At 52.6% G+C, this 14,501-nt stretch overlaps 1 protein-coding gene across 1 annotated transcript in view; it reads right to left on the bottom strand.

The window, feature by feature from the left end:
* Nucleotides 1-10,730, bottom strand: part of SH3GL1 (SH3 domain containing GRB2 like 1, endophilin A2) — a 37,398-nt gene extending 26,668 nt beyond the window's left edge. The window contains exon 1 of the mRNA XM_032252219.1: nucleotides 10,483-10,730. Coding sequence (XP_032108110.1) covers nucleotides 10,483-10,527 — 45 coding nt within the window. The 5' untranslated portion in view covers nucleotides 10,528-10,730. The remainder of the gene's footprint in view (nucleotides 1-10,482) is intronic.
* Nucleotides 10,731-14,501: the final 3,771 nt, after the last annotated feature.

Below are 14,501 nucleotides of genomic sequence, written 5' to 3'. Positions count from 1 at the left end.
CTGGTTCCCTGGTGCTCTGACACGGCCTGGTCAGATGCCTGGCCGGGGGACCGGGGGCTGCTGCTGAGTCACCACCAGGAACAATGCAGGGCCCTGTAGAGGACAGCCCCCCAACTCTGAGAATGAGCCCCCACTCAGCCTCTGCTGGGTAAATCTCTGATGACCTTGTCAGGAGGCCAGTGCCCAGCAGGCCATGGCCTGTCACAGATGCCCAAGCACAGCCCAGCCCTCAGGAGTTGCCATCTGATGGGAGAAGAGTAGCTCACACAAGGACCGGCGTGTCGGTGGGGACCACAGGCCAGATGCTCCAAGGGCTGAGAACTCACCCACATGCGGCCCTGGAAGATGCCAAGGATGAGGGGAAACAGAAACACGTGTTATAGCACAAACAAGAAGTATGGAGAGAATGGAGCCGGGTTGGGAGGTAGGAGAGGCCGGTGACATGCACAGGAGGCAGGAGAGTAGAGGGACCCACGCAGGGCAGAGCTGACTATGTGAGTCCCCCCCCATGCAGGGAAAGAGTAGCATTTAAAGCTGGGACCAAGGCGGGGGCTCCAGAAGCTCCTGAAAGCCTCCTGAGAGCTTGAACTGTACCCCAAGCCAGGTGGGGATGTGCTTCTCCTCTTCCTCTAGGGCGTGCTCACACCGACCCGACAGGCGGCCATCCGCTGGGGTGGCCGCCCCGGCTCCCTGGGGTAGGCCAGCCACTAAACCAAACACTGAGGATGCAGCAATGAGCAGAAATGCCTGGCTCTGGCCGCAGTGGCTCATAATCCAGTAGCAAAGGCAACGAAATAATCATCCCCATCTGCCTGCAACCCTGCGGGAATCTGACCACTCCAACATCAGGGCACAGGAGATGCATGTTCCTGGCCTGCGGAGGGGAGTCAGCCCACTCCCCCCATGCCCTCGATGCCGTCTGGATGCTGAGTATCTACCATGACCACTGCCCCCACAGACCGCGTCACGAGGCATGACCCCCCCCAAAAGGGTATTTTGTTCCCTGCGCCAGGCGGGAGCCCTCTCCCAGGCAGTGGACCACTGCTGAGTCAGGTCCAGCGGAGGAAACGGTCCATCTATTTTCCCGCTGTGGTGAGGAAGTCTCCCCGTGACTCCACTCTCAGGGCCTGGTCAGCAGGTTTTTCTAGGAGAGGAGAGGAAAAGAAAGATAGGGCCGTCTTCCTGGAGCCTGAGTTCAGGGAGCCCTGGGTACGGCTCAACAGGAAATGAGCAGAAATGCACCCAAGCTGCAGTGCTCAGGAAAAGTGCTTGCCAAATCCATCCCTGCAAAAGGCGAGAGAGAGAGAGAGAGAGAGAGAGAGAGAGAGAGAGAGAGAGAGAGGGGGCAGACAGGCAGGCAGACACACAGGAAGGAGGCGGGGAGAGGAGAGAGAGAGGGAGAAGAGGGGAAGGGGCAGAAGAAAGGAGAGACAGAGAAAGACAGGGGAAGAATGAGGGGAGGGAGAGAGAGACAGAGAGAGAGAGAAGAGGCAGACAGGATGGGGAGAGGGAAGCCCACTCAGCCTGGCTGCCACATTCTTCCATCCTGCTTTCCAGGGGCAGTTTTGAAAAAGAACCAGAAGAGACCGCCCCCAGACCCTTCAGCTCACACATTAAAAGGCCATTAGAGCTGGAGAGCTCCAGGCAGGCTGCAAGGCATCCAGGGACAGTTGAGCTCCTGACACCCACCCTGCCCCATCCCCCAAACAAAAAGGCCAGGCAGCCTGAAACCTTCCCCATCCAACCCTGCCAGTGCTTAGAGACCTCGGGGGCTTGGAAAGCAGACATGGGGGCCGCTCTGTGTTCCTCTTTCAAGCTCTGTCTGAGGCTGCCTCCCAAATCCTACTGGCAGCGTGCTCCAAATTAAACACGTTTCCCCAGATCACATCAGTTTCAAAACACTGGGGACAATCGCAGAGGAGGAAAAGGGCTGAGGCAGCCACGAAGGCTTGGCGGGACCCTAGGTGCCTGGATCAAAGTCCACTGGACACAGAGACACCGGCAGCTCTGAGCGGGACAGGCCTCAACCCCCAGGTTTCTCCTCTGAGGAAAAAATGCAACAGACACAGGGACCCCCGAGGAGCCCAGCAGCCAGCTCAGGCCTCAGGCAGACTGCACACTCGACTGCGGCCACCCCTGGGCAGCCAGGGTCAGGGGGAGCAGTGTCATGTTCTCTGTGCGCTTGATAGGTCTGGGGTCTCAAAATGTGCCAGCCCTCGATTTCTTCAACTGAGCGGGGTAAGGTGAGACACCTCACCTCGCAGGCTGTTATTGGGGCACCCGGAATACAATTAAGTACTGCAGGGCTGGGCTGTAACACACACCCAGATAAGCAAGCAGGGCAATCGGCACCCATGGAGCCCCAGCTGGTTTTTGGTGAACACGGGAGTCTGAGTCAGAGACGAACTTTTGGCTGAACTTTCAGCCCTTGGCTTGATTTCCGGGGCCTAATGTACAGCAGTCGCGGGTGGCAGAAACTCGAGTCTGACGACCCCTTGGGTCCTGGTTTGTTAAGAATAGGAAAACACAGGATGCTGCTTGGTTTCAAAGTGTCCCACAGCCACCAACAGCCAACCCTATGAAAGGGGCCAGGCGAGCCCGGTTTCACAGACAGGCCCAGGGAGCAACGGGGTGTAAGGAGCCTTCAGCTTCCTTAGGGGAAGGGCAGTCTCTAACTTGTGTCTGCACAGCCCAGCCAGCACGAAGCTCAGGCTTCCACGCAGCTGCTAGTTCCACCCACCTACAAGCCAGAAACAGAGGGGAGTGGGGAGAGTGAGCCCTGACTTTCCAGGGGTGGCCCAGGGTCCCCACGCGGCCAGCTCCAATGGCTTATGGCACACACCAGCATATGCCACACATTCCCGGACTCAATCACCAGGGCTTCCTGAAAGACTGGACTTAACCCCGTTTCCATCATACGTGGACATCACAAAGCAAAGCCTCTTCCTAAATCTGCTGCCAGCACTCCCTGAGGGAGAGGAGGCTTCCGGAGGTCAGCCTGCAGCTGCTGGACTCACCGGCCTTGTCCTGGACACAGCCTCTGAATGGCCAACACTGGCCCTGGCCAGCCCACACAAAAGGGCCTCTGAATCACCTGTCACTCCCAGCACAAGGGTGTACATCTGTGCCAAGGCAAAGGGGTTATGAACCCCGTATTTTTGTATTTTAAGATCATTCCGCGTCCATGGCTTAACAGGTCAAGCACGTTGGGTAGGAAAACCAAGAGTAGCCCCACAAAGTGAGGTTTTTATAAAAGAGGTCAGGGCCAGGCGGTGGCTCATACCTGTAATCCCCGCACTTTTGGAGGCTAAGGCGGGTGGATCACCTGAGGTCAGCAGTTCGAGACCAGCCTGGCCAACGTGGCAAAGCCCTGTCTCTACTAAAAATAGCTAGGCATGGTGGCAGGCACCTGTAATCCCAACTACTCAGGAGGCTGAGACAGGAGAATCATTTAACCTAGGTGGCAGAGATTGCAGTGAGCCAAGATCACGCCACTGTACTCCAGTCAGGGAGGGGAGACAGAACAAGGGTGCATCTCGAAAACACAGAATCTAAAAAACCAAAATAAGCCGGGTGCAGTGGCTCACACCTGTAATCCCAGCCCTTTGAGAGAACAAGGAGAGAGAATCACTTGGGCCAGGAGTTCAAGACCTGGAATGGTGGGGTTTAAGGAGCCTCCAGCCTAAGCAACATGGTGAGACTCTGTCTCTACAAAAAAATAAAAAAATAATAAAGATAGGTCAGAACAAGCAGCATCATGGACATTCTGAAACACCAGCCATGTTCCCAGACACTGCTTACTCTGACCTACAGCCCCCCAATAGGTGGGGCCCAGGATCCCCAGCAGATGGTCCTCTCCCAACCCCCCGGCCTCTCCTTTCTCCTAGGCACGAACCCAGGGCCTAAGAAGCACCAGACAGATTTCAACGCCATGGGAGGTGATGCTCGGGAATTTTCCTCCTAGCTCAGTCTGAAGCAATCTTTCCATTCAAATGTTCAAAACTTCTCCCTCTTTCAGGCCAAAAAAAAGCCCAGCATTCCAGGGAGCTGCCAGCTCTATCCCTAGTTACACTCTCAATCTCACACAGCCCAGCCACAAGATTTATCAGGAAGCCAGTTAGCAGCTTAGGCCTGGAAACAACGTCGCTCAAAACCCCGCACACCAAGGGAACTTCTGAGAGCGGCGTCCTTTCGCCCCCCTTACTTCCCCAATTCCAGCTGCGCGTGGATGCCAGGAGGCTCTTGAGGGAGTGGGCATCACACAGGCAGAAAGGAGGGGACCACGGAGATGGGACCAAGACGGATGGCTATTTCTTTTACTGCTTTCTTCCAGATGGATTCAACTTCCCCAGCTCCGGCTCTCAATCAGTCCATGGGCAGTCCATAACAAGAAGTAAAAACTCACAAACTTCCCACTCAAGCCCAAACCAATTTTGAACAAGTTCCCGAAAGGTTTTACCAAGAGATGAACTGGCCTGGAACCTACTGAGGTTGTTATGGTACCAACAATGAGAGATCAGAAACTCTGAACCAACAACACAGCCTCACCTGCTGGAAAGGAAGTTCATCCTTCCCAGCACTCTCTCCCTTATCCTTCTGGCCTCTGTTTCTCCATTTAAAAATGACTGGGCGCGGTGGCTCAAGCCTGTAATCCCAGCACTTTGGGAGGTCGAGGCGGGTGGATCACGAGGTCAAGAGATCGAGACCATCCTGGTCAACATGGTGAAACCCCGTCTCTACTAAAAATGCAAAACATTAGCTGGGCGTGGTGGTGCGTGCCTGTAATCCCAGCTACTCAGGAGGTTGAGGCAGGAGAATTGCCTGAACCCAGGACGCGGAGGTTGCAGTGAGCCGAGATCGCGCCATTGCACTCCAGCCTGGGTAACAAGAGTGAAACTCCATCTTAAAAAATAAATAAATAAATAATAAAAAGGACACTGTGAGAAGGCGTGGAGTCCAGAACCTGGTTTAAAGCAGGGTTTCTTAAGCTCGACTCTGCTGGCACTAGGGCTGGATAATTCTTTCTCTGCGGCAGGGGGACGCTGCCCTATGCATTACAGGATGTTTGGCAATCATTCCTGGCCCCTATCTCCTTGCTGCTATGAGCATCCTCTCCCAAAGTTGTGATAGAAACGGTCTCTGGGGCCGGGTGCGGTGGCTCATGCCTGTAATCCCAGCACTTTAGGAGGCCGAGGCAGGCGGATCATGAGGTCTGGAAATCGAGACCATCCTGGCTAACATGATGAAACGCCGTCTCTACCAAAAAATACAAAAAAAAATTAGCTGGGAGTGGCGGTGGGCGCCTGTAATCCCAGCTACTCGGAAGGCTGAGGCAGGAGAATCACTTGAGCCCAGGAGGCGGAGGTTGAAGTGAGCTGAGATCGTGCCACTGCACTCCAGGCTGGCCAAATGGAGGAGTGAGGAGGACGGGGTCTGCGCTGTCACTGGCTGATAGCGCTGATGGGAGCGTGTGCCTCCTTCAGGAGCCCAGATGCCTGTGTCTATCAACTATTAACTGCCAGTGGCCGGGCGCAGTGGCTCACGCCTGTAATCCAAGCCCTTTGGAGGCCAAGGCGGGCAGATCACCTGAGGTCGGGAGTTCAAGACTAGCCTGACCAACATGGTGAAATCCTGTCTTTAAAAAATAAAAAAATAGGCCGGGTGTGGTGGCTCACGCCTGTAATCCCAGCACTTTGGGAGGCTGAGATGGGTGGATCAAGAGGTCAGGAGTTCAAGATCAGCCTGGCCAACATAATGAAACCCCGTCTCTAGTAAAATACAAATAACAAAAAAAAAAATTAGCTGGGTGTGGTGGTACACACCTGTAGTCCTAGCTACTCGGGAGGCTATGGCAGGGGAATCACTTGGACCCAGGAGGCGGAGGTTGCAGTGAGCCGAGATTGCGCCGCTGCACTCCAGCCTGGTGACAAAACGAGACTCAGTCTCAAAAAAAAAAAAAAAAAGTTCACACTGAGGAACATAAATGGATGGTGGCATTTGGGCAGCAGTGAAGTGTGCTTCCTCTAAAATAGTTCCCTATACAGCAGTATATACGGTTATTTTGAGATTCATATATGTTCTGTGTTTCTCTGTGAACCATTTTTCAGTCTTTGTTCTTGTCACTATATGTAAAGGAAATTCCAGAGAGACTGTATCACACAAAACTGACACTGTTAATTACAGCATAGGTGCTTACCTTGTGAAGGCTTATTAATACATACGGTTGTCACGATACGTATATATGATAAGCTGCACAAATACACATGAGATGTGTGTAGTGGATCTACATCGCCTCTAAAAAGGAAGCCCAGATACTAAAAGACACTGTAGTTTTTCTAAAGACTTAGGGGAGGCTAGACCTTGGGTAACCTTGGGTAAATATCTACCTATGGGGCCCAGCGTGGTGGCTCACATCTGCAATCCCAGCACTCTGGGAGGCCAAGGTGGGCGGATCACCTGAGGTCAGGAGTTCGAGACCAGCCTAGCCAACATGGAGAAAACCCATCTCTATTAAAAATATAAAAAATTAGCTGGGCTTGGTGGTGGATGCCTGTAATCCCAGCTACTCAGGAGGCTGATGCAGGAGAATTGCTCGAACCCGGGAGGCAGAGGTGGAAGTGAGCTGAGATTGCGTTATTACACTTCAGCCTGGGCAACAAGAGAGAAACTGCGTCTCAAAAAAATAAATAAATAACTAAATAACCTATGTATACATGTGGTTATCTATGTTTAGGAAACTAGGAAAATCTTAAGAATGGCCCAGCGGGGTTTCTCTGTTGCTTTGGTTTGCTATAATTATCCTCATTTTTTCCCAAATCTCCAAGCAGGGTTTCTCAAATTTGGCACTATTGACATCTGGGGCACCGGGGAGATGCTGCCCTGGGCACCCGAGTATGCTGGGCGGCATATCTGACCTCCACCTACTAGTAGTCAGCAGCCCCCCACTAAGCTGTGACAACCGAAAATGTCCCAGACATTGTCAATGTCCCCTGGAGGACAAAACTGGCCTTGTTTTATGCAAAGAAAAATGTCCCCAAATCCTGTGTAAAAAGGGGAATGTTTTACCCTCAGGCCAGATAAGCAAGACCAGCTGAGACCTACTGGTGTAAAGCATACTGCCTGTTCACGTGGCGAGAACTCTAATGCTGGTATCACTACATAAGAAGAGATGCCATTTTTCACTAGACAACCATCTTCTGAAGCCATAGGAGAGGGTGAAAGAGTTATTATACTAACAATGAGAAAAGAAACACAAATAGTTGGATATGTCCAGATAACGGCTGAGATGCAGGAGAAATCAAAGCAATGATCACAGAAGAGCACAGAATGCAGCCAGGGTGACTCCTAAGGGCACCACACAACACAGAATCGACCAGGAGGCCAAGACAAAAGCCCCAAGGGTGGGCTGTGGCGATCGCGCTTTGGGACGAGGCCTCAGAATGTAGAAACAGGCAATCCTACGCCCAGCTAACACCACACTGTGCTTTCCAGTCCTCAAGGCGCAATTCACAGATCTGAACGCAGGTCATCCTGCTTCCCTCGAGAGAGAGACAAAGTCCTGGTGGCTGGCCTGAGAGGCCTGGCTCGTTCCTCCAAAGAGAGTGTCAGCTTAGGACAAAATGGGCACAGGCCCTGATCGCTGGGGGTTGGGATGGTGGCTTCCAGAGGCCTGTCTATGTTTATAGCAGGGAACCAAGTAGCCCAGGAATCCCTCCAAGACCTCTGGGGACATCTTTCTTGCTAGGGAGCAGTGCTCTATGGTGCTCTAATCAAGCAGGTGAGGGTCTGATGCCTGCTGGGCAAAGTCTAACCCAGGGCCAGGCTATCTGATTTCAACCTGCTGGGGCGAGGGGGTGAGGCTGTTCTCAGTAACAATCCTAAACTTCATTTGGTACATCTTTCTCCAGGGTTTAACCATCATCTGGGGTCTAGGGATAGACCCTAAGTATCTACACCTAGACAACCACTAGGGTTGTTACTTTTTAATATTTTTTGAGACAGGGTCTCACTTTGCTGCCCAGGCTGGAGTGCAGTGGTGCAATCATAATATACTGTAGCCTTGAACTGCTGGGCTCAAGTGGTCCTCCTGCCTCTCAACCTCCCAAGTAGCTGGGATCGCAAGTCCACACCACCACACCTGGCTACGTTTTTGACATTTTGTAGAGATGGGATCTCCCTACATCGCCCAGGTAGGTCTTGAACTCCTAAACTCAAGGGATCCCTCTGCCTTAGCCTCCAAAGTGCTGGAATTACAGGTGTGAACCACACTGCCTGGCAGGGTCATTACTTTTTCCTTTCTAGGGGCAAAAGGTACCAGCTGGGTGTTACTGGGGACTCATTTCTCTTTGCTCCCACTGGGCCTCTCCAAACTGTGGGCAGAGAGCCCTGTTTGCCAGCTTGGCCCAAGCATTTGCTAAGATCATTGCTCATTCCTCATGGGAGTCCATCCACACAAATTCCACACCACCTCACCCTGCAGTGCACAGACCAATAGGAGTCAACAATCCAAGGCTTCCTGTCTTTTTTTTTTCCCCAAGTTGGACTCTCCCTCTGTTACCCAGGCTGGAGTGCAGTGGTGCAATCTCAGCTCACTGTAACCTGTGCCTCCTGGGTTCAAGAGATTCTCCTGCCTCAGCCTCCTGAGTAGCTGGGATTACAGACAAAATACAGAATTCTTGTATTGTTAGTACAGATGGAGTTTTGCCATGTTGCCCAGGCTGCTCTCAAACTCCTGGCTTCAAGTGATCCTCCCGCCTCGGCCTCCCAAAATGCTGAGATTACAGGTATGAGCCCCTGCACCCGGCCAAATCTGAGGCTTCTCGGATTCAAAATTGCAAACTGAATCTTACCTGTGCCCAGTTTTCTAGAGTGTGGACCCACACCTTTCACCAGATTCATGAGCAATGGGTCCTAGACTTTCCAAAAAACCGTTTATGTGTCTATATCAAATGCACTTAAGCTGGGATGCAGCATTCTACTTCTGGTAATTCATCCTATAAAACTAATCCCCGCTGTGAGCAAAGATATTCCCTGGCTATTCAATGTAGTAACGCTGCAGCAGAAAATTCCGGGAAACAAGGGAAATACCTGTCAACTGACAACTGGTTAAATAAATTACGGTACAGGTCATGGAATGAAATACAATGTACCCATTAAGAAGATCTAAGTAGGCCAGGAAGGGTCCCTCACACCTGTAATCCCAGCACCATGGGAGGCCGAGGCGAGGAAGGCGGATCACTTGAGGCCAGGAATTTAAGACCAGCCTGGGCCACATGGAGAAACCCCGTTTCTACTAAAATTACAAAAATTAGCCAGGCATGGTGGTGAATGTCTGTAGTCACAGCTACTGGGGAGGCTGAGGCAGGAGAATCGCTTGAACCCAGATGGCGGCGGTCGCAGTGAGCCCAGATTGTGCCACTACACTCCAGTCTGGTGACACAGCTCAACTCCATCTCAAAAAAAAAATAAATAAATAAATAAATAAATAAAAATCCAAGAAGTACGGAGTATGGTCTAGTGCAGTAGTCCTGGGGGACAGGGAAGGGATGGGGGAAAGAAAGAAGAGAAGGAAGAGAGGAGAGAGGCAAGAGAGGCAAGGAGACAGGGAGGGAGGGAGGGGAGGAGGAAGGAAGGAAAAAAAAAAGGGGAGTGGGCATGCTGATTCTATTCCTCTGGGGACACAGGGTGATATCTCAAGAAATTTTTGTTTGTCACGACTGGGGGGGCGCTCCTGGCCTGGAGTGGGTGGAGGCCCGGGGCGCTGCTCAGCACCCTGCAGTGCCCAGGATGGCCCCACTACGGAGAACAACCCAGCCCTAGATGCCAACAGTACCGACAGCGGCGGAGAAATCCCGCTCCAGTGTGATCTCCAAGACACGTACAATGAAAAACACAGCACACAGGACTCCGCGGCGTGTGCTACCAGTGTACGTGTGTTTCTAAAGCAGAGGCACACACGTATTTCAGGAAAGGGACACACGGAGTCGATGACAGTCCCTGTCTCTGCGGAGAGGGACTGGCGGTCCGAGGGGCAGAGAGGGGAAACTGGCTTCTCCCTCCACCTTTTCAAGTCGGCACTTTGCCCCTCGAGAGGCTTCTGAACGGAACCGCTCTAAGCACAACTTTTCCCTGGCTCTGGGTTATGTGGCAAGAGTCCTGTGCGGACAGCCTCGGGACGCCTTGCTTCCCCTTCTGTCCCCGCACCCCGCCTTTACAGGGGAGAGGAGGGGGGAGAGGTCCGCGTCCCTGGGCAGCCCCTGGGTGCCTCTGCCCTCCCCCCAGGGACTCTGTCCCCGCTTCTGGAGCCCGCATGGCGACCAGGGCCTGGGCCGCCTCGTCGTCCCCCTCCGTCCCCCGCTCTGCCCACCCGGCGGGGTACAGGCGCCAACGTCCGCAGCTCCGTCCCCCCGGCCCCCTCCCGGGCCTGGTCGGGCCCGACCCCTCATCCGGACAGCCCGAGGCCCCGCCTGGGCCTGCGCTCACCTGGCTCGCCTTGTAGAACTGCTTCTTCAGCCCCGCCACCGACATGCTGCCGCCCGCCGCCGAGCCTACCGCCCGGACCGCGCCAGCGACAGGCTCCCGGGCGCCGCAGACCCTCCGCGCGCCTCAGCGGCCCCAGTCGGCGCCGCCTCTACCACCCGCTCGCCAGCTCCGCGCCCGCCCAGGCGCCGCCTCAGCCGCTCGCGCGCCCGCGCGGCCAGGATATTACATGGCAACCGCACGCTTCCGGTGCCGGCTACCGCGCGCGCCCCTCCGGGTCCCGACTGCGCACGCGCGCCCCCTGCCGGCCGGAGAGCGCACGCGCACGTTCTTTACCGCGGGAGAGGCCGCCTCTGTCAGTGAGTTGAGCAGGTCGAGCCTAGAGGGGCCGTAGGAGGTGCAGCGCCCCCTGGAGTCCCGGAGGTAACCCTAACAGGTTGGGAAAGGCGCTTAGTTTAAACTTGGCCAGGGAGGTTGGGAAGTAGAGGGGCCCCTGCTTACAATTCTCCAGATACCTGTTTGCTCATCTTAGGTAAATCCAGTTCCTCTAAGTGTTCAGGCTCCGTCCCCTCTTTCTTTCCTTTTTTTTGAGACGGAGTCCTGCTTTGTCTCCCAGGCTGGAGTGCAGCGGCGTGGTCTCGGCTCACTGTAACCTCCGCCTCCCGGGTTCAAGCGATTCTCTTGCTTCAACCTCCCGAGTAGCTGGGACTACAGGCGTGTGCCACCACGCTTGGCTAATTTTTGCATTTTTAGTAACGGGGTTTCGCCATACTGGCCAAGCTGGTCTCAGTATCCTGACCTCCACCCTCCTCAGCCTCCCAAAGTGCTGGGATCACTGCAATAAACCCCGGTGCCCGGCCACCCCTCCTCCCCTCTCTCTGTCGCGTGTTCATCCATTCACTTGCCCACGTGACACATCTAGACATCTAGGTCCATCTTCATGCCCTAACCATATTTCCTACCAGTTCTCCCCTCCAATTCTGACACGGCAGCCAGAACGATGCTTTTAGAATGCAATTCAGATCACAGCAGTGTCCTGCTTTAATTCCGCCTACCACCCTTAAAATACATTCCCAACTTCCTAACCCGTTCTACAAAGCCTGCATAATTTGGCCCCTTAACTAACTCTCTCTCTCTCCTCTCTCTCTGTCTCTGTCTCTCTCTCTCAAGTAGAGACAGGGTCTTGCTATGTTGCCGAGGCTGGTCTGAAACTCCTGGGCTCGAGCGATCCTCCCGTCTCAACCTCTTTTTTTTTTGGGGGGACGGAGTTTCGCTTTTGTTACCCAGGCTGGAGTGCAATGGCGCGATCTTGGCTCACCGCAACCTCCACCTCCTGGGTTCAGGCAATTCTCCTGCCTCAGCCTCCTGAGTAGCTGGGATTACAGGCACGCGCCACCATGCCCAGCTAATTTTTTGTATTTTTTTTTTTTAGTAGAGACGGGGTTTCACCATGTTGACCAGGATGGTCTCGATCTCTTGACCTCGTGATCCACCCGCCTCGGCCTCCCAAAGTGTTGGGATTACAGGCGTTAGCCGCCATGCCCAGCCCCCATCAACTCTTCTGAACTCTTCTCTTCCCTTCTATAATTCATAATCGCTGATGCCTATGAGACTCTGCTAGCATCGTTTCCCTCTTCAACATTATTCAGGAATCTTTCCCCCACCCTTTGTACCTAAGAAGGAGTCTTCGTGGAATGTCACCTCTACCAGAAAGACTTCCCAGACTGATACCTGGTTATTGACATGGATTTTTATATCAACTGTTATTTATAAAAATGTATTGAATGAGGCCAGGCGCTGTGGCTCATGCCTGTAATTTCAGCACTTTGGGAGTCTGAGGTGGATGGATCACCCGAGGTCAGGAGTTCAAGACCATCCAGCCTGATCAGTATGATGAAGCCCCGTCTCTACTAAAAATACCAAAAACTTAGAAGGGCGTGGTGGTGCATGCCTGTAATCCCAGCTACTTGGGAGGCTGAGGCAGGAGAATCGCTTGAATCTGGGAGGTGGAGGTTGCAGTGAGCTGAGATCGTGCCACTGCATTCCAGGCTGGGAAACAAGAAACAAAACTTGGCCTGAAAACAAAAACTAAATAAATAATGTATTGAATGCTTTGGAAATAATGGATTGGAATGACTAAATGAACCAAAAAAGAAGAACAAGAAAGTGTTGACAGATAAAAACCTGGAAACTTCAAAGTGTTAAAATCGCTGACAGATTTGGTTGATTTTTTTTGAAGTAGAAGATTGCTGAAAGTTTCCAAAAGCCTCAAAAGAGGGCAGTGGACTAGATCAATCGAGGATTATTTCAGAATACACACACACTAATCTCATGTCCCAAGATTTTTACGGGGCTATTAGGAAAAGTTTGAACGAGCTTATTGATGTGCTCTGATAAGCCCTGATAATCGCTTGTTGGCCAGGTGCAGCGGCTCCTGCCTGTAATCCTAGCACGTTGGGAGATTGCAGCAGGTGAATCACCTCAGCTCAGGAGTCTGAGACCAGCCTGGGCAACGTGGCAAAACCCCGTTTCTACTAAAAATACAAAAAAATAAAAACAACAAAAAATCTTATTGATGTTTTCGTGCTGCAAAAAAAAAAAAAAAAAATAAAAAGAAAAAAATAAAAAAAAAAAAAATGGCAGGGCATGGTGGCACTCGCCTGTAATCCTAGCTACTTGGGAGGGTGAAGCAGGAGAATCACTTGAACCCAGGAGGCGGAGCTTGCAGTGAGCATAGATTACGACATTGGACTCCAGCCTGGGCAATAGAGCAAGACTCTTGTCTCAGAAAAAAAGGGCGGTGGGGGGGGGAGCTTGTTGATGTGCCTTTAACTGTGATCCACCGGCCTAATATCATTGGAAAATGCCAGAATGTCAGAGAAATGGGGGAAACGTTCTCATAGCTCAAACAGGGAAACTGAAACATTGAGGTGTCATCAAGGCGACTTGCTCAAAGTGGTGTCCCCAGATTGTCTATTTCTCCACACTTTTCCCAGCCGATACTACTGGCTTAATTATTCAATCTACTTCGATAGAATTCCAAACGTCGGCTAAATTTCAATCTTCCCTGCTCACCTCTGCTTCTGAGATTAAATTGGTGCTGAAGAAAACCTGTTTTGGCTCGGTGTGGTGGCTCACACCTGCAATCCCAGCACTTTGGGAGGCCGAGGTGCGCAGACACCCTGAGGTCAGGAGTTCAAAACGAGCCTGGCCAACATGGTGAAACCCAGTCTCTACTAAAAATACAAAAGTTAGCTAGGCGTGGTGGCACATGCCTGTAGTCGCAGGTACTCCGAGGCTGAGGCAAAATTGTTTGAACTCGAGAGGCGGAGGTTGCAGTGAGCCAAAATCGCACCACCCCACTCCAGCCTGGGCGACACAGCAAGACTCCGACTCGAGAAAAAAAAAATGGCCGGGTGCGGTGGCTCAAGCCTGTAATCATAACACTTTGGGATGCTAAGGCGGGCGGATCACGAGGTCAAGAGATTGAGACCATCCTGGCCAACATAGTGAAACCCTGTCTCTACTAAAAATACAAAAATTAGCCGGGTGTGGTGGCACGCACCTATAGTCCCAGCTACTCCGGAGGCTGAGGCGGAAGAATAGCTTGAACCCGGGAGATGGAGGTTGCAGTGAGCTGAGATTGCCCCACTGTGCTCCAGCCTGGCGACAGAGCAAGACTTCGTCTCAAAAAAAAAAAAAAAAAAAAAAAATCTGCCGGGCGCGGTGGCTCAAGCCTGTAATCCCAGCACTTTGGGAGGCCGAGGCGGGTGGATCACGAGGTCAAAAGATCGAGACCATCCTGGTCAACATGGTGAAACCCCGTCTCTACCAAAAATACAAAAAATTAGCTGGGCATGGTGGTACGTGCCTGTAATCCCAGCTACTCAGGAGGCTGAGGCAGGAGAATTGCCTGAACCCAGGAGGCGGAGGTTGCGGTGAGCCGAGATCGCGCCATTGCACTCCAGCCTGGGTAACAAGAGTGAAACTCCGTCTCAAAAAAAAAAAAAAAAAAAAAAAAA

The sequence above is a fragment of the Sapajus apella genome, unplaced genomic scaffold, assembly GCF_009761245.1.
Source record: "Sapajus apella isolate SASKATOON/1434 unplaced genomic scaffold, GSC_monkey_1.0 scaffold77, whole genome shotgun sequence".
Lineage (NCBI taxonomy): Eukaryota > Metazoa > Chordata > Mammalia > Primates > Cebidae > Sapajus > Sapajus apella.
This window is presented reverse-complemented; position numbering and strand designations above follow the sequence as displayed.